Here is a 20,776-nt window from a genome sequence, read left to right as displayed (position 1 = left end):
CACCAGTAAGTGTGATTTTAGCTCTGAAGTTTTTTGTAAGTGGCCTTTATCTGGTTGAGGAAGTTCCTTTCTAGTCCTAGTTTGCTGAAAGATTTTTTTCATGAATGGATATTGAATTTATCAAATGCTTTTCTATATCCATTGGATTCTTTTCCCCCCATATATTGATATGATGAGATGCATTTATCTATTTTCCTGAAAAATATAAAATCTTTGGTTTCTGTTAAAATTTGTTAGGGATTTTTGAGACTCTGGTCATGAAATAATATTGAAGTCTAGTCTTGTGATGTTTTTGTCTGGGTTTTGTACCTGGAAAATACTGGCCTCATAAAATGAATTGGGACATTTTTCTTTCTCTTCTGCTTTCTGAAAGTTTTTGTAGAATCATTATTAATTTTTCATGAAATGTTTGATGGAGTTCACTATTGAAATAATCTTTGTGGGGAGGTTTTTGATAGTTAACCCATTAAAAAGAAATAGAGCCCTCAGAGGTTAGAGCATTAGCCTACAGACTGAAAGGTTGAGGGTTCGATTTCTGGTTGAGGGCATGTACCTGGGTTGCACATTTGATTCCCAGCCCCAGTTGGGATTCTGAGGGAGGCAACCAATTGATGTCTCCCTGCCCCCCCCCCCCTTTCACTCTTATCTAAAAATCAATGGAAAAATAACCTTGGTGAGGAGTAACAAAGAAAAGAAAAGTAATAGATATGGTGCTATTTACAGATTGTCTTCTTGAGTGAGCTCTGATAGTTTGTATCTTTCAAGGAATTTGTCTATTTCATCAAAATTACTGAACTTTGTTGGCATAAAACTGTTCAAAAATGTATTCCCTTATTCCTTTAATGTTTGTGGGATTTGTGGTGATGTCTCTTCTTTCATTCTATTATTGATAAATTGTATCTGCTGTCTTTTATTTTTGGAAAATTTGTCTAGAGGTTTATAAACTTATTGATCTCTTAACAGAACCAGCTTTGGTTTCATTGATTTTTCTCTATTGTTTTTCTCTTTCAAACTAATTGTGCAAAAAACTAGAGTGCTAAAAATTCAAGCCAGAAGAAAGGGGGAAAAAAAGAAAGAACAGAAACATAGATCAAGCAGGACAAACATAAATCATATAATAGATGGTAGATATAGACCATCATTTATCTACATTAAATGTAAATAAAGACCACAAAAATATTTACAAAAATTGATTATATTGAGTCATAAAGCAAGAAAACAAATTTAAAAGGAATGAAATCTTATAGACTATGTTCTCTAATTACAGTGGATCAGTGTTGGACATAATAAAGGACTAAGTAATTCATTATATGTGACTTTTTTCTTTTTACCATGTATGTTTTGATATTAGGAACACATTTCTGTTCTGCTTCCAGCCATGATTGGAGTAAAGGAACTAGATTTACCCTGCTACTATTAATACCTAGAAGATCAAGCAAAATATATTACACAGTAGTTTTCAGACATTAGATTAATGGGCATCCCAGGACTGTGATCTGAATAAAAAGAAAAACAAGGTGAGACCTAGGATTATAGTAGCTCATTGCCCAGAGGCAGTTTATAGGCCTCAGATTGGGAAGGGCATATTGAAAAGGAATTTAGTTATCTTTCTGAGTTGAGAACACATGGAGTTTTGCCTTTTCTAGAATGCCATATAGTTGGATACGTACAACATATAGCCTTTTCAGATTACCTTCTTCCACTTGGTAATTAATATGCATTTAATTTTCCTCCATGTATTTTTATGGCTAGATAGCTCATTTATTTGTTGTTGTTAATCCTCACCTGAGTATACTTTTTCTATTGAGTTTTAGAGAGAGTGGAAGGGAGGGGGGAGGAGGATAGAGAGAGAAACATCAGTGTGAGAGATACACATTGATTGGTTGCCTCTTGCAAATGCCCTGACCAAGGCCAAGGATCGAACCTGCAACCCAGGTATGTGCACTTGACGGGAAATTGAACCTGTGGCCCTCCGGTGCACAGGCCGATGCTCTAACCACTGAGCAATGCCAGTAGGGCTCATTTATTTTTAGTGCTGAACATAATTCTGTTGTCTGGATATACCACAGTTTATCTATTCAGCTACTAAAGGGCATCTTGGTTCCCTCCAACTTTTGACAGTTATGAATAAAACTTCTGTAAACATCCTTATACAGGTTTTTTCATGGACATACGTTTTCAGCTTCTTTGGGTAAATACCAACGGGCACTATTGCTGGATCATATAGTAATAGTATGTTTATCTTGTAAGAAACCACTAGAACATCCTACAAAGTGACTGTACCATTTTTATGTCCACCAACAATGGAGGAGAGTTCTTGTTGTTCCACATCCTCATCAACATTTGGTGTTGTCAGTGTTCTGGATTCTGGCCATTCTATTAGGAGTGTAGTGATATCTCATTTTAATTTGTCTTTCCCTGATGACATATGATGTGTGGAGCATTTTTTCATATACTCACTTACCATCTGTATATCTTCTTTTTTTAATTTTTATTTTTTTATCCTTACCCTAGGACATTTTTCCATTTTTGGTTCAGATAGAGTGGGAGGGAGAGAGAGGAAGAGAGAGAGAGAGAAACATTGACGTGAAAGGGACACATCGAGTGGCTGCCACCCACACGACCAACCAGGGCCGGGGACAAACCGCAACCGAGGTACATGCCCTTAGTAACTGTCTTGTTACTATTTACCACTTTTTTCTTAGTGGGAACCAAACCTGGGTCTCTCTGGACCACAGGGCTGATGCTCTAACCGCTGAGCAAAACCAGCCATGGCTGTATATCTTCTTTTTAAGTGAGGTGTCTGTTAAGGTCTTTGGCCCATTTTCAAATTAGATTGTTTTTCTTATTTTTGACTTTTTAAGAGGTTGTGTGTGTGTGTGTGTGTGTGTGTATTTTGGATAACAGTACTTTCTCAGATATGTGTTCTGAAAGTATTTTCTCCCAGTCTGTGTCTTGTTCATCCTCTTGACATTGTATTTTTCAGAAAAGTTTTTGATTTTAATAAGGCCAGCTTTTCATTTATTTGTATTATGATCATCATGCCTTTGGTATTATATGTAGAAAGTCATCACCATATCCAGGATCATCTAGGTTTTCTTCTAGGAGTATTACAGTTTTGCATTTTACATTTAGGTCTGTGATCCATTTTGAGTTAATTTTTGTGAAGGGTGTAAGGTCTGTGACTAGATTTATTTTTTTGCATGTGGATGTCTAGTTGTTCAGTACCATTGTTGAAGAGATTGTCTTTGTGCCATTGTGTGGCCTTTTCTCTTTAGTCAAAGATTAGTTGACTATTTATGTGGGAGTATTTCTGGGTGGTCTGTTCTATTCTAGGGGTCTATTTTATTTTGTCTATTCTTTTGCCAATACCACACTGTCTTGTTACTATTTACCACTTTTTTCTTTTTATTCTTCATTCCTTGCTATATTTCTGGGTTATTATCTAGAATAATTTTCCGTGTGCCTGAAGAATATACCTTTCAGAATTTCATCCATCCTAGGCTTTAGATAGTTTATCCCGTGCCAGTAGGACCCTGGCTTTGTACTTCTCTAGCTAGGAGTTGTTTGTTTTTCCATTTTTGGCACCTATGAATTGCCCTGTATTTGTGTCCTTGGCTACATATTTAAATTTTTGTTCCTATTTTATTTAGCATCTCTGAGTATTTGTTTAGGCAATATGTTTTAGTACAATGAGTCTGTCTTCGTCTACACTTAGTATTGTCACTTTAAAAAATTTTAGTCACTTTGCTGCTGTAAGGTAGTTTTTGAAATGTGGTTTTAGCCCTGGCCAGTTTTCAGTGGTTAGAGCATCAGCCTGTGGTCCAGAGGGACCCGGGTTTGGTTCCCGCTAAGGGCATGTACCTCGGTTGCAGTTTGTCCCCGACCCTGGTTGGTCGTGTGGGTGGCAGCCACTCGATGTGTCCCTTTCACATCGATGTTTCTCTCTCTCTCTCTGTTCCTCTCTCTCCCTCCCACTCTACCTGAACAAAAAATGGAAAAATGTCCTCGGGTGAGGATAAAAAAAAGAAAAAAAAGAAATGTGGTTTTAAGTTTTTGTATCTTCAGTTTTATTCTGCTTCATGATAGATTTTTATTTCAGGGAGGGGAACAAATTTATTTTTATTCTCTGTTTTCTTCTCATAGTAGTTTCATATGGGTGTATCTGCCTCATTCATCTGCCCTGTACTGGCTTTCTCTTTCTAGGGGTGTTTTTTTCCGTGACAATCCTCACTCCCTCGTTTCTTTTTCTTAATGGGCTTAGTAGTCTCCTCTAGATTCTTTTTAAATCTTGGACTCTGGAACTGGGTCTGATGTATTTGAGTTTTACTACTTATAAGAGTTTTGAAGTTACTTGGAAGAGGAGGCTAGACAGGCTGCAGGAGTGGGGACTGTCTGGCCCTTGAGCCATATAAGGCCCATGAAATCAATACCTGCTAACTTTACACACCTCACCAAATTAGCCGGACCAAATATAGCAGGCTAATTTTTAAGGTGATTGTTTTGTATGGCCCTCGAATGATGTTATAAATATCCAAACGGTTCCCCACTCCTGGTAGAGGACCAGTGCCCACAGTGTGTGAATAAATCAGAGATCCAGGTGAGGAGGAAGGATAGACAGAACTTTATTTTTGTTAGGCTAACACTTATTTTAGATCCAGGTATCTAGAAATCTTGATAATTGAAAATGGGATTGGGAGTTGGTTGTACAACCACAAATACTTTAAGGAACAACATCTGTGTATGCTGAACTGAGGAAAATACAGTCTGCCCATCTCTCCATATATACTTTTAAAGAATTTTTAAAATACATTTTCTAGGACAAGCCTTTAACAGGCAAAATAAATCAGAGAAAGACAGATATCACATGATCTCATTAATACAGAGAACAAAATAGAGCCGGGGGTTCGGGCCGCGGGCGCTGGCCTGCGGCTGAGTGCTGCCCTGTGCCCGATGCACCCTGCACCTCTCCACGGCGTGTGCCAAGAATCGGACAGCCCGGGTCCAAGTGAGCAAAGGGGACAAGCCAGTGACCTACGAGGAGGCGAACTTGCCTCACCACATTGCCCACCGCAAGGGTTAGCTGTCGCTGGACACAAACAACATGGGTGGCGAGGACCACGCCGCTGAGCGAACAGTGGAGGATGTTTTTCTTCGCAAGTTTATGCTGGGCACCTTCCCCAGCTGCCTGGCTGACCAGCTTGTCCTGAAGCGCCGGGCTAACCAGGTGGAGATCTGTGCTCTGGTTCTGAGGCAGTTGCCTGCGCACAAGTTCTACTTCCTCGTGTGCTACAGTGAGACCCTGCTGTCCCACATCTACAGGTGTCCTGTGCGCGTGCACCTCCAATCTGTGCACTCAAAGGTTGTATATAAGCATATCTGGGACATTCATCTTTTTGCGTCAAGCCGTAGCCTACAAAGGTCAGAAACGTGCGGGAAAGGGGTGAAGTAGAAATGGGAATACACATCCCTTCAGCGTCCACAGGCTTCACTTTCAAAGTGGCTGTTATATAAGTGGGCTGTCAGTGTTGTCTTGCCTCTCATTCTGTCTTTACTCTGGTGAAAGAACTCAGATAGGGTCTCTTTGAGGGTGCTTGGGGGTCCCAGGAAGGAAGCCACTTACGATGTGCTCTTAGCAAATTTTAAGTATGTAATAAAGTATTGTTAAGTATCAAAAATAAATAAATAAAAATATAATAAGATAAAGAACAAAATAAACTGATGAAAATAGGACCAGAGGCATGGAAACATGGAATAGACGACAGATCTCAGAGGGGAGGGGAGTAGCGATAATGGCAAGAGATCAAGAAAAGAACTTGTATGCATATATGTATAGCCCATGGACATAGACAATAATGTGGTGAAGTACTGGGGGCAGGGGCCAGAGTGGAGGGAGGTAAAGAGGGGGAAAATGAGGAACATCTGTAATAGGTCAATAATAAAAACTTTTAAAAAGCCCAGCTGGTGTGCCACAGTGGTTGAGCATCATCCCATGGACCAAGAGGTCATTTGTTCGATTCCTGGTCAGGGCACATGCCCAGGTTATGGGCCCAGTCCCCACTGTGGGCCATGGAGGAGGCAGCCAGTCAATGTTCTCTCTCATCAATATTTCTATCTCTCTCCCTCTCCCTTCCTTTCTTTCTAAAATCAATAAAGAAAAATTATATATATTTTAAAAAAAGAAGAGACCTGGCTAGTTTGGCTCAGCAGTTGGAGAATTGGCCTGGGGATCGAAGTGTCTCGGGTTCTTTTCCTGATCAAGGGCATGTACCTGGGTTGCAGGTTCAATCCCCGGCACCAGTCAGGGTTATGCAGGAGGCAACCAATCAATGTATCTGTCTCACATCGATGTTTCTCTACCTCTCTATCTCCCCACCCTCCCTTCCACTCTCTCTAAAAAATAAAAGTTGAAAAATATCCTTGGGTGAGGATTAACAACAACAACAACAAAAGAAAATCTTAAGTCTTTGGACTCAACACTGTCAGAGTCCAACTTTGGATCTCTTTGCATAAAAGCCTGTATAATTAACTGACATTTTGAGTTTCCATCTAGATGTTTTCCAGTGTGAGTGCAGCAATTACTTGTGTTTAGGAAATAGTTGTATTCTGAATATTTTCTTATCCAGATACTTTTGAAAGGACTTTTGGGAGTGGATGAGAATGTTTTTAAGAATAACTTTCAAAATATATCTACTTGGGATCCTCACTTCAAACAATTTAGAAAACTTTTCTTAGGAATAATCTGTTGTCTTTTATGAATAATTTCAGCAAACATTGAGAAGAATGTGCTACCTTACCATCAAAGAAATGGCTAACATCTCTGAGGATGTCATCATTGTCACAAGCAGGTATGTGAATGGTCAAAACCTGGGGTGGGATATTGATGTATTTAGTGGAATGTGTTGTTCTCTTGATATTACTTTTACTTGTTTGACTGTAAGAAAGTCAATAGAAATGTAAAAGAATGTGCCTTAAATCATTTGTTTCTGAAATATGGTATCATTATGTAAAAACTGTCCCTACCTAATAACACAAAGAAAGAAGTCACAAAGGATTATACTAATACTTATGATTACATTTTAAATGTTAATAAAAATATATAAACAAAACTAAAGAGTTAAGTGATACACTGAAATGAAATATTTATAAGTACATCAAAATATTTGCAATAGAAAGAACTCTTATATTTTAAAATATTCCAAGTGATAATTCATAAAATAATCAATATAAAGGATCAAAATACCTTCAAATAGTCATTTTCACTAGTAATCAGAAAATATAAATTGAAAATGAGTTACAATATTTTTACTCATCAAATTGGCAAAAAAGAAAAAAGATAGTACTTGTAAAAGGAGACACACATTTTTTATGTAGAAAGTAGAATAATAAATTAATTCATTTTTTCTAGAAAGCAGTTTGGCAGCTTTTGTTGAATGTCTGAATGGGTTTATCCCTTTGACCTAGTAATGCTACATCTATGCAACAATGCTCAGAAAATAATCAGAGGCAGTGCAGAGAGACTTATATACAGCGATGTTCACTGCAACACTGTTTACACTAGCAAAAAGGATAAAACAACTTAAATGTCTACCATTGATAAAAATTAGTCACATTTCATAATCTGATTTAAAAATTTTTGAAAATATTTGTGAAATGAGTTGGAGAAGTTCTCAATAAAGTACTGAATGAGACTTGAATTCAAGTCTGTGTATTTCATATAGTCTCACTTTAAAACATATATTATGTACATCTATAAAAATATGTGGTGGAAATACACTGATATATTACCAGGAGGTTATTTCTGGATATTTGGGATTGTGGCTATTTATTTTCTTTAACTTTGATAATTTCCAAATGTCCTAGAATGACTGTATAATTTAGAGTTGTAAAATACGTAACAGATGTTATTTAAAAAAAATTGCCTTCTTAATTATAACTCATTTATGTGAATATGGTTTTTGTAAAACAAAATAAATTTTGGAGGAAGGTGCTTATGTCTCACCAGCAGTTGTGTTGAATGTAGTTTCAATTTCTAGCGCTTTTAGCTGAAAATAACTGCAAGGCAGATGTACATAGTCACTGAAACAAAATAAGCCGAGAGTAGCTGGTGTCAGTTCAGTAGTTTGACAGTGGCAGGGCCGGTGTCTGTTGAATTCTTGTGGACATTCTCACATTATTGCAAGGTAGATGCCTGAATTACTGGCAGTGTACCATCCAAGGTGGGAGGGGTCCCGGGAAGCTAGGGAGGCCAGCACATCTGCCTCTTTCATCAGGTATGCAATAGCTTTTCCCAAGGCGGTTTTTAGATTTCATTTGGCACAGCTGTGTTATATGACTATCCTTAGGAGTCCAAGAGAGTATTTAGCTTTTATAGCCCAAGTATTAGGGGCAGGTGAGGAAGAAGGGGTTAAAAATAGGTATTGGATTAGCCAGTGAACAGTGTCTGCCACAAGAAAGAAATAGGAACTCTTCACTTAGATCGCAAGCTTCACTAAATATTGGAAAAATTAAAAATAGATTAGTCAGTTATTGATTGAGGGTTTTTTATTTGTTTGTTTAGCTGAGTCTTATTAGGCTGCCTTGGTTGGTTTCTGGTCCATTTTAAGTATTAGTAAATGTACTAGGCAGAATAATGGCTCCCTCCCTTGCAAAAATATCCCCATCCTGATTCCCAAGACCTGTGAATATGTTACATTACATGGTAGAAGGAAATTAAAGTTGCTGATCAGCAGATAGGGAGAGTATCCTGGGTTATCCAGGTGGGCCCCATATAAGGCTAAGGGTCCTTAAAAGTGGAAGAGGGAGGCAGGAGGAAAGGGTCAGTAAAGAGATGTGTTGGTGGAAGCAGGGTCAGAGAGATGCAGTAGTGCTGGATTTGGAGTTGGGGAAGTGGGCCTTGAACCAAGGACCTTTGTTTTGGGTAGAAAAGGCAAGGAAATGGATTCACCCCTACAGCCTCCGGAAGGGACTGCGGCCCTGTTGACACCTTGATTTTAGCCCAGTGAGACCTGTACTGGACTTCTGACGTACAGAACTGTAAGATAAAGAAGTGCATATTATCTTAAGCCTTTAGATTTATGGTAATTTGTTACACTAGCGATGGAAAACGAATACATTTTGCAGTATAGAAGTGTATCAAGACAATATGTCGTATACCTTAAACTTACACAATGTTATATGTCAATTATATCTCAAAGCTAGAAAAAAAGGAAGGGAAGTGGGGTGCTGCTGGAAGTATTTTGAGGCTCATGGTAGAAAAAGCCTGCATTGACTTGGACAGACTATTAATAGAAATGTGAATCTAATGTCCTGGCCGGTTTGGCTCAGCGGTTGGAGCATCAGCCTGCGGACCAGTGAGTCCTGGGTTCTGTTCCCACTAGGGCCACGTACCTTGGTTGCAGTTTGTCCCCAGCCCTGGTTGGGTCGTGTGGGAGGCAGCCACTTGATGTGTCCCTTTCTCGTCGATGCTTCTCTCTCTCTCTCTCTTCCTCTCTTTCCCTCCCACTCTATCTGAACAAAAAAATGGAAAAATGTCCTCAGGTGAGGATTAAAAAAAAAAATGAAAAGAAATGTGGATGCTAATGACTCTGCAGACTGAGAAAGAAGTGGGGAGCAGGATAGAGAAAACATTTGTCTCCGTAGAGAATACACAAATCCTTGTGACCAGACTGTTGGTATAAATATGGGCCGTACAGGCCCTGCTGGTGAAGGCTCAGAAGGAAATGAGGAAGGGGTCGGAAACTGGAGGAAAGGGGATCCTTGTTACATAGTGACAGAAAGCATAGTAGAATTGTGCCCTGCAGTTATGTGGCAAGCAGGACTTCTAAGCAATGAATTTGGGTATTTCACTGAGATTTCCAGAGTTTTGAAGTACAGCCTGGTTTTTGTTGTTGTTGTTGTTGTTGCTTAACAGTAAATTTGAGAATAGAGAAATAAGTTGAAGAGAAACCTGTTAAACAAGAACCAGGAGTTCTTTACAAAAATCAAATCATTATGTTGTATACCTGAAACTAATATAATGTTATCTGTCAATTATACCCCAAAAAAGGAAAAAGAAAAAAGGAACCAGGAGTTCTTGATTTTTGGAAATTCTCAGCCTACCACAATGGCAAAGGATGTTAAAATCAAGAGATCCAGTAGGAAAATGTGTTCTAGAGAAGAAGTCAAAGGCCTTACTCTGCAGCGTTTTTGCTAAAACCTCAGAAAAATTCAAAGGTTCCGAGTGTTCACTCACATGAAACACTCTGAAGAGATCAAGGGTGTGACTCATAGAGTCCCTCAGCTTCTAAGCAGAAGCCAAAACCAGAGGTGGGCTTATCTAGGCAAGATTTCCGAGGAGGCTCTTATCTAATGAGTGAGTCTCTGTGCACGTTTGGTAGTCCCACAGGCTCTTGAGAATCTTCCATGAGCAGCCACACTGCCAGTTTAGACTAAAAGGAACAGAGAGGATGAAGTGAAAGGAGGCTGCCAGAGTCCCAGGTTTTACAGGCATGAAGCACTGGCCTTTATAAACTGAAGGGTGGGTCCAAGGGCAGAGGTGCAGGCCCAGGCGGTGGAGCTGAGTATAGAGAATTCTGCCCCGGACTTGAACCCTTTCCCAGTTTCCCTGTCTGGAGTTCAGATTTGCATGGGACCAGTGACTTTTCCTTCTTTCCTTCCTGCCATCCTTCCATTTCCCTCTTGTGAACAGCGATGACGATACCTGTTGTCTTGTGGCAGTCCCTTCCTTGTGTTTTGGGAGCCCAGACCTCTAGCCTTACAGGTCCACAGATGGAGAGGAATTTTGCCTCAGGATTGATTGATTATATCCAGTCTCACCCATACCTCATTTGGTCGATTTTGATGATGTGATTGGGACTTTGGAGTGAAATTTAGATGGGATTTGGACTTTGCATTGATGCCGTTGTCAACATAAGAAATGTCCAAACCTGTAACAATTTTTATGGGTTTATTTCAATCAAACGGACAACTGTTGGGAAGCAAAATCTCAATGGATTGAGAAAATGCTCCGGGAAATGGCAGTTTTCTAGTTTATTTTATACATTACAAGTAATAAAAAAAAGGTGTGAGTGGGTTACATGAAATCTGTTGGTCATAGATTTGGAAGGTGGGAAAAAGCAAAGCCAGGGGCTGGAGTGGGGGTGACCTCTGGGACTGGATAAAAAGTAAAATGATAGACACTTATTTGTTTTTAATTCTTTTCTTCTTTATTGATTTTAGAGAGAGAGGAAGGGAGAGGGAGAGAGAGATGGAAACATTGATGAGAGAGAACATCGATTGGCCGCCTCCCCAGTGCCCCCCGACTGGGGATTTGTCCCGCAACCTGGGCATGTATCCTGACTGGGAATCAAACTGGCAACCTCTTGGTGCATGGGTCGATGCTCAACCACTGAGCCACACCGGCCAGGCAGATACATATTTCTTTTGCATAGGTGGGTACAGGATAGTTAGCAGTCAACAACATGATAAAATCAATGAGGGGATTTGTGGTCTCTGCTCTGGTGTGGTTTATTCTTATATCATTTACTTATTTATTATCTTCACCCAAGCATATATTTATTGATTTTAGAGAGTGAGGAAGGGAGACAGAGAGAAACATTGATATGAGAGAGAAACATCAGTTGGTTGCCTCCTGTATGTGCCCTGACTGGGTATTGAACCCACAGCCTTTTGTATACAGGACGACACTCCAACCAACTGAGCCACCCAGCCAAGGCTGTTCTTGTATTATTTATTAATTATATTATTTTTAAAATATGAACTATTGTAAACCTACTTTTTACCCATCCTGTATATAAAATTCCTTTCTTAATATTCATTTTCCACTAACTTTCTACGACTTCCCTGTCCTTAGTTTGTCTCTTTTTATTCATTCAAAAATAACCAGCTTATTAGGACAAACTATTTTCTTTTAACTTCTCTTAAAAATACACACATTCTTCCCTTTTTGCAATAGCATTTCTTCTAAATTTCAAAAGAGAAACTTTAAAAAGAATATTATAACAAAAAATTATTTTCTACACCTTCACCAATTATTAACAGTTGCACTGTCTACACAGGTTTGAGAAAAGCCTAAAGAACAAGAATAATTATTATTATTAATATTAGCAGGCAGGTGAATCAGTTGAACAAATCAAGTTCATCGTCAATTTGTGGGTATCCAGGCCTTGTTGATGTCTTGGGATAGTTGTCTATCTCGAGAAGTCTTTAATCTCCACTGTAGGTGGAGGCAAATGTCAGAAACAGGGGCAGATGTCCATTTGTGGTTAGGCATCTATCTGATAAGGTCCCTCAAAATAATGTTGGAGAGAGTCTTTAACTCTAATGTCTTTTCCAGTGGCCAAAAATATCCTGATTGTAAGTGGTGGTCTTTAAAGTCTTTGTCTCCCAGGAGCGCACTGTGAAATGAATGTCATTCATTTGTCAGGCCCTATAAGCTGGTTAATGAGCCCTTGATAATAATGCAGAATGTCTTCTTTTAGTAAAGTTGATTCATATGTTCCTTAATCTAGATTTATAGGGTGGCTGGTGACTGTTTCATGAAGAGAAAGGCTCTGTTTGTCAAAAGAAGTAGATTTCAGGTTGAGGATCAGTATAGGAAGAGCTTTTGGTCAAGGGAGACTAAAACTTTCTGAAAATTTATCTAGTTGAGCTTTAATTGTACCCCAACCAGAGAACTGGGGGTGATAGGCATAGTGGAAATACTGTAGAATAGGCCAAATATTACAAATGGATTGTATTATTTGCCTGGTAAAATGAGTTCCTCAGTCACTGTAACTCAGAGGGAATTCCCCAGTTGAGAATTAATTGTATTTTTTTTTCTAATAATTTACCTACCATTAAAGCTGTTTAATTACCACACATCAGATGGATCTAAAGGAAGTGGGAAATGTCCTTAGGACCTATGGAATGATTTTCCAGAGTTACATTTGAACAGATAGAATATCTGCTATACATTTTATGAGTTACGATAGCAGTAATAATATTGTGTACTTCATGAAATTATTAGGATTTCATGTTAGCTTATCTACATGCTAAAGCTTATCTACATGTTAAAGTATAAGTAATTAAGCCCCTATAGGTGAGATTGGTCTTTGATTGGGTCCAAGTCATATCTGTTTGCCTGGGACAAAGGTTCCCCCTTTTTGTTGTCATATTCTCTTCTGCAGCTGTCCATTGGAACTATAAGAGTTTTCTTTTCTTCTTTTACTAATTTAATAGGAAGCAAGGAGCATTTCTGAGTCTGGATAATTTGGCTGTTTAATGTTGCCTGTCTGCAGCATTAGCTAAATAATTTCCTTTTGCTTCCATGGTGGCAGCTTTAGAAAGTCCTGGAATTTTTGATAATTGCCCATTGTTTCAGTTCTGTATGATGTCTAATAATTTTACAACCTATTTTCCATTCTCTGTGGGCTGCCCTGAGAAAATAAATAGCCTTGGTACTTCAAGAATATTCTAAAGGTCTGAGCTACACCAGAGACATAGCTACTATCATTGTAAATATTGGCTCTTTGACCTTTGGCCAATTGACAAATCTGAGCTAGAAAAATTAATTAGGCTTGTTGGGCAGATCTTACCCAGGCAGATAAGAACCTTCAATTATGTCCTCCGTGGAATTTATTGCATATTGAGCTAGGTAACACACCTGTTTATCTTTCAAAGATCCATCTGTAAACCAAATTAAGTCAACATTATCATGGAGTTTCCTATAAACCATTCCTAGGAACAAGAAAGTGGTCAGTAAGCAAAACACAATCATGGATGTCTTCATCCTGCTAAGAAAGTAGCAAAGCTGCTAGGTTAAGACTGTTTCATTGAGTTTAAGTAAAATTAGATGCAGAAGGCAAGACCAGTTGACTGACAGAAGTGTTAAGTGTGATGAGAATTCGGTGGAGATGCTGCAGAATGAGGAACATAAAGGAGAGCCTGTATCTTTTCTGTTTGCTCACACAACATGTCTACAGAGATGGCTGTCATGCAGGGAGGGAGCCCTTTGGCTACTGAGTCCAGTTGCTGACTATAATATTCTACGAGTCTCTGACGATCTGGATATTTTTAAGTTAAAACTCCTTTATTTTCATGTTTAAAAAGTTAGAAAGTTTATAATTAAGTTGTCCCAGAGTGGAAGCTTTCAATAATTCTTTAGAGATTTTATAGCTTGTGTCCCTTTTGGGTTTCACTAAATTGGATCAGGTCAATTTGACTTTCATAGGCCATACAGAGGCTGGGCCATTAATAAAAATTTGGACTCCAATTGCAACAATATCCAGTCAAACCCAGGAACTCTCTAAGCTGCTTTTTTGTTTTTGGAAGAGGCGAAGATAGGATTTCTCTTAGTCTTTTTTCAGGATTCATGTAGCCCATTTTAAGATATGAGATGGCCAAGGTATTTTACTTGAGGTAAGCAAAATTACTTGAGGTAAGCAAAATTAAAGCTTAACTTTGAGACCTTATGCCCTTTCACAGCTAGCTATTGTAATAGTAAATTGTGTCCTTTTGGGAATCTAGTAACATCCTAGAGCATGAAAGTAAATTATTCATATTTTGGGTTAGTGTGAAGTCTTGAAAAAGCATTTAACATCATTTAAATCAGCTTTTAGTATCTAAGATAATAGGCGGGATTCTCCATATATTCCTGGGGCATTACTGTTCAAGTAAACTTGTAATCATCCCACATGGAAGCGAAGAGGTATTGACTGTCTTTTCCTGTTGGAATGCTGAGAAAGGCTCTACATAAATCTGTTACTGAAAAATAGTGGCAGTCACAGGAATAGCTGATAATGGGTTATGTGGATTTGGAACTACAAGATGTTTGGGAATAACTGTTTTATTTATAGTTATGGGATTCTGTACAAATCTCCATTCTTTTCCATTGAGTTTCCTTTCTGGAAGGATAGGAGAATTACAGGGGCTCGTACATGGAATTATAAGCCCCTCTTAAAAAGTAATCTTGTATTTTGGGCTTAATTTCAGCTCATGCATAAAGGATATCAATGACTAGAAAAGGCCTGTAGTTGCATTGGAACATCCTATAACAAGCGTTTACTTCCTCTTGTGGAGGAAGCTTTCTTTAAAGTCACCCCCCCCCCCCCCCCCCCCCCCCCCCGCAAAAAAAATTTATTTTCCCAACTGGTTCAGTATCTGATTTATTTACTTCTAAATACATTTCACCTCTCTGGAAAAAGGAAATGTGAGCATCATTGTTCTCAGGAGAATCTTGCCCTATCAGGTGAATTGAGGCAGATTTGATCAGTAAAAATAAGTAAATATATTGTCCTATAACATTCCCTAAATGGAAGGGACAGGTTCTGATTTAAAAAGAGGCATTGGTTGATTAGATATCCCTCCCATTTGCACAGAAGCTTTACTCCACCTAAGTTAGGTGTGGTTAAGAACAGATAAAGTAGCCCCAGTATTTCAAGGGCCTTAGTAATTTACCACTTTTTTATGGTAATTTTAATTTTTCCTAAACTATTAGTAAAGAAGAGAAACATCTTTTGAGCAAACTTATGCTTGTTTCTTTCTTTTTTTTTCTTTCTAAATCCTATTTCAGTTTCCTATAACCCTTTTTAAAGTGACCTGGTTTTCTGCAGAGTCCTGTACAGTTTTCCAGCGAACACTATTTAGCAGTTCTGTTGCTTTGCCCCTAGAGTAGGTATATTAATTGGAATAGGTCAGAATAGCCAGGATTACATGTTCTAACAGTTAAATTAAATTCCTTTGCAAACCCTTCATTGTCCCAGAGAAGATTGGGAAACAGTTGCTGGTTCCTCTCTGCCTGAGACCAGCTTTTCTCCAAAGGGAGCTGCTGGAATTCCTGGATTAACCTTTTTGGAATTCTTGTTTTCATTTTCCCTTAGGTCAGTAGGGAGTGATAGTGGAGGAGATACAGAGGAGATAGGAGGGAAAGGAAGAAGGGAAGGGGAGGGCAAGTCCGGACAAGAAAGCCCAGAGAGCAAATACAGTGGACGAGCTATGGAGGAGGGAAGAATGAGGAGTTGGCATTTATTAGCTTCAGAGCCTTCTGTAGTTCAGAGACGGTCTCTGAAACTTCTTCTTAATTTCTTTTCTTAAGAATTATCTGTGTTCCTCCTAGAAGCTTCTGATTTCCAAATCAAAATATGCTTACCATTCATTCAGTTTAATTTTAGGCTGGCATTTTCTGTTTTGCATGCAAATAGTTAATTTAGGTGCTGAAAGAATACTGCATTTTGGCCATTTTAAGTTGATATCATTTCTGGTTAAATTGTCCCAGTTCTTTAAAGCACTTGCAAGAAAAGGCTCCCTCCCAGGAGTATTAATGGGGCTGGGGGCCGGGAATTTCCAGCCTTGGAGGCAGGATTTCCCATGTTAATTTTAGTTTTATTTTGGGATCTGTAGAGTCTGAACAAATTTCACACTCCAGTGTAGTGGGTTGGAGTGTGCTGCTTATGGGTTGAGCTTCATGGGGCTCTTGCCTCCTGAGTTGCCAACCCTCTTGTGTGCCTCGGTTTTTCTCCCTGGCTGTCTAATACAGCTGTGAGGACTAGAGCTATGGGTGACCAGCCTTTATATGCACATCCCCGACAAATCGATGATTTATTGACAGTTGAGTTGTAATTCCCCATGGGACTCCTGCATGTTGTGGTGGGTGCCCCCTGACACCTCCACGAAGATTACTAGTCACGTAAGAATACCTGAGATTTGGGCTGGAGGGAGGAAATGCCCGTTATCTTCAGAGCCGAACGAGTTTAGGTTCTCATTTATCCAGCAAAAGGTTTTTATTCAGATTCTCAGAATTCAATATCAATTGAAAAATTAAAGTTAAAAACTAGCCACCCATTTTTCCTCTAGTCCTGTCTTAGCTTGGGTCCTCTCAACCCTTAACCTTGAGTTGCAACTCAAGGATTAAAAAACAAACAAAAAACCCCCAGAAAAACAGCTCAGATAAAGTCAGGGCTTCTTACCTTAAAACGGGGAGGTCTGGAATTCCAGGCAAAACTCCAAGGTCCACCCAATGCAAAACTAGGAGCCGGTGGGGCACAAGGGGCCCCTGCTGGTACCTAGCTCAGGTCTGGGTTGGCAAGGTAATCCTGGGTGGGCTTCTTTGGAAACCTGCCAACTACACCAAGTAAATATCAACATAAGAAATGTCCAATCCTGTAAGAATTTTTTATGAGTTTATTTGAGCCAAACTGACAATTGTCGGGAAACAAAACCTCAATGGATTGAGAAAATGCTCTGGGAAATGGCAGTTTTGCACCTTATTTTATATGTGACAATAATAAAAAGAGGTGTAGTGGGTTCCATGAAATCCATTGGTGATAAACTAGGAAGGTAGGAGGAAGCAAAGTGGGGGTTTGGGAGACCTCCGGGATTGATAAAAAGTAAAATGATAGATACATACTTCTTTTACACAGGTGGGTACAGGATAGTTAAGTCAACAATTAACATGGTAACAATAACAGTGAGGGGATTTGTGCTCTCTGCTTTGGTGGTTGTGCTTTGAGGGGTGGGGTAGGGGAGGAAGGAGATTACTTTGTAATTCCAGGTATGCTATCCTAGATGCAGAAAGACAACACACAGCCCACCAGGTGTGGCTCAGTGGATTGAGCTTCCTGGTTCCATGCCCAGGTTGTGGGCTGGATCCCCAGTAGGGGGCATGCAGGAGGTAGCCAATCATTGTTTGTCTCTCACATAGATGTTTCTCTCTCTCCCTTCCTCTCTCTCCAAAAAGATCAATAAAAAATATTTTTTTAAAAAAAGACAACAGATAGGCTCAGTTAAAGTGAAGATTGACCTTTGTTAGGCAAAAATACTGCCTTAGGACATGATTACCTGCCATGAACTGCTTTTCATTAAGTTTTCATTTCAGCCCTGGCCGGTTTGGCTCAGCAGTTAGTGTCAGCTTGTGGACCAGAGAGACCTGGGTTTGGTTCCTACTAAGGGCATGTACTTCTGTTGCAGTTTATCCCTGGCCCTGATTGGGGTTGTGTGGGAGGCAACCAGTCAATTTGTCTCTCTCACATCAATGTTTCTCTCTCTCTCTCTTCTTCCCTCTCTCCCTCCTGCTCTATCTGAAGATGAATGCAAAAGTATCCTCAGGTGAGGATAAAAAATAGTTTTCATTTCAGAGTTCTCTGAGTTTTTAAGGCCTGCCATGTAGGCCTCACCTGAAGTTGTCAGGTTTAGTATGAAGCCTCTTTCCATCCATACTGTAATATGTTGAGATTTGGGGGATTTTTGGAATGGGGTGAATATGCATGTGGGGGTCAGTTTTGCCTGTGAGAGGGATGTAGCTCTGTTGACACAGTGATTTTATTTTAGCCCAGTGATACCTAGGTTGAACTTGTAACCCAAAAACTATAAAATAAAACATTTTTGTTGTTTTAAGATACTAACTGTGGTCATTTGTTTCAGCAGTTGTAGAGAACGATATAGTAGATGACCATTCTACACACACAGGTAATCGTGTTAGCTTGGTAAGAAACCAAGGAGATTAAGAAAACCTGAAGTTCGGCCCTTCACAGCTGACTACATGTGGGTGGCCAACAAGCACATGGAAATGTACTTAATTAGTTATTAGGAAAGTGCAAATTAAAACCTCAATGAGATATTATTCCATACCCACTAGAATGGTTAAAATAACAAAGCCTGACAATACTCAAACAAAAAGTCTCTTCAATGCCAAGTATATGGAACAGTTGAAATTCCTCATACATTGTAGGTGAGAATGTAGTGCTGATGTAAGAACCTTCAAACCTGTAGATAATTTTTTTAAGAGTTTATTTGAACCAAACTGATGACATATGCAGGGAGAATGATCATAAATGCTCCAGAGCATCAATTTTCAACCTTTTTCATCTCATGGCATGTAAACCACTGAAATTCTGCACCACACCAAAAAATGTATTTTTGCTGATCTGACGATAAAAATAGGCATAATTTTGTTTTGTTTTTTTAAAATTTATTTTATTTTTTATTAATCCTCATCTGAAGATATTTTTCCATCGATTTTCAGACAGAGCCAGAGGGACAGACAGAGGGAGGGAGAGAGAGAAACATCAATGTGAGAGAGAGACACTGACTGGTTACCTCCCAAATGACCCTAACTGGGGCCGGGGATCGAACCTACAACCCAGGCACATGCCCCTGATTGGGGATCGAACCCAAGACCTTTTGGTCTACAGGCCAACTCTAACTGCTGAGCCAAACTGGCCAGGACAATAGGTGTAATTTTGATTCATTTACACCAGACAACTATTGTGTTGGCTGTTACCATTTTTTAATTTGACAATCTAAAGGCAAAGAGGTCAGTATCTCTGACTAAATAGTCAGGTATTGCATGTTTTAAAGATTCCTGCAGTCCGGCTGGTGTGGTTTAGTGGTTGAGCGTTGACCATGCATGAAGAGGTCACTGGTTCGATTCCCTGTCAGGACACATGCCAGGTTGTGGGCCAGATCCCCAGTGAGGGGCATGTAGGAGGTGGCCAGTCAGTGTTCTCTCTCATTGATGTTTCTTTCTCTCTCTCCCTCTCACTTCCCCTCTCTCTCTAAAAATCATTAAAGGAAAAACCACAAACTTTAAAAAAAAATCCTTGCACACACCAGTTGAAAATTGCTGCTCCAGCAAAAAATAGTCTTGCCATTTCTTTTATGCATTTGAAATTGAGGGAGGGTATTGAAAATTACATGAAGGTGGGGATTGAATTACAGGATAGTTAACAAAGATTATGTGCTCTCCCGAGGGTGATTAGGTTTATTTCAAAGGTATGTTAACCTAGAAACTATGGCCAGGGCTTGCTTAAAGCAAAGATAAACCTTTTATTTAAAAAATTATATGCCTGGGGTGTGACTACTTACCATGATCTGCCCAGTTAGGAGTTTGTCATCAGATCACCCTGTGAGGTTACTTTCCATAGAACCCCTTTTTTCAGCCAGATGAATGATCCAATTGCCTTAGAAAACGTCTGTCAGTTTCTTAAAGTTAAACATACACCTGCTCTGTGACCAGTAATGCCACTGCTAGATATTTACCCAAGAAAAATAAAAACATGGCCACTAAAGAGACCACAAGAATTTCATAGCAGCTTTATTTGTGATAGCCTTAAACTGAAAACAACCCAAAAGTTCAACAGGTGAATGGATAAATTGGGGCATATTAGTATGGTGGATGACTACTCAGCAATAAAAAGGAACAAATTGCTGATTCATGCAACAACACGAATAACTTTTAAAACATTATCTTGGAACAGAAGAAAACAGATGATTCTATTTATGTATTTCTAAGACCAGCCAAAACTCAGCTGTGGTGATATAAACCAGAGTCTGGTGGGGTGGGGGGAATTGACTGGAAGTAAGCGCAAGAGAACTTTCTGAGATGATGGAAATGTTCAGTATTTTATTTTGAGTGGAGGTTACATGGGCAGTCACAATTGCTAAATGTCATCTAACTGAGCACTTAAGCTGCATTTTTATTATATATAATGTACACCTCAGTTTTTTCTTTTTAAGACAAATTTTTTTTCTTTATTGATTTTAGAGAGAGGAAGGGAGAGGGAGAGAGAACTAGAAACATCCATGAGAGAGAACATTGACTGGCTGACTCCTACATGACCCCCAGTGGGGATCGGGCCCACAACCCGGGCATGTGCTCTGATTGGGAATCAAACCGGTGACTTCTTGATGCATGGGTTGATGCTTAGACACTGAGCCACACCAGCCGGGCACACCTCAGTTTTCTTAAAAACAAAACCAAACCATGAGATCTAGTTAGTTCATGATGGTTAAGTATTGA

General features: G+C 39.3%; 1 protein-coding gene across 1 annotated transcript in view; it reads left to right on the top strand.

Annotated features, from left to right (window-relative positions):
• COPG2 (COPI coat complex subunit gamma 2) overlaps positions 1–20,776 on the top strand; it is a 129,718-nt gene that overhangs the window by 15,643 nt on the left and 93,299 nt on the right. Inside the window, exon 5 of the mRNA XM_036247641.1 lies at positions 6,769–6,848. Coding sequence (XP_036103534.1) covers positions 6,769–6,848 — 80 coding nt within the window. The remainder of the gene's footprint in view (positions 1–6,768; positions 6,849–20,776) is intronic.

The sequence above is a fragment of the Molossus molossus genome, unplaced genomic scaffold, assembly GCF_014108415.1.
Source record: "Molossus molossus isolate mMolMol1 unplaced genomic scaffold, mMolMol1.p scaffold_m16_p_7, whole genome shotgun sequence".
Lineage (NCBI taxonomy): Eukaryota > Metazoa > Chordata > Mammalia > Chiroptera > Molossidae > Molossus > Molossus molossus.
Note: the sequence above shows the minus strand (reverse complement) of the source record. Positions and strands in the feature narration are given on the sequence as shown.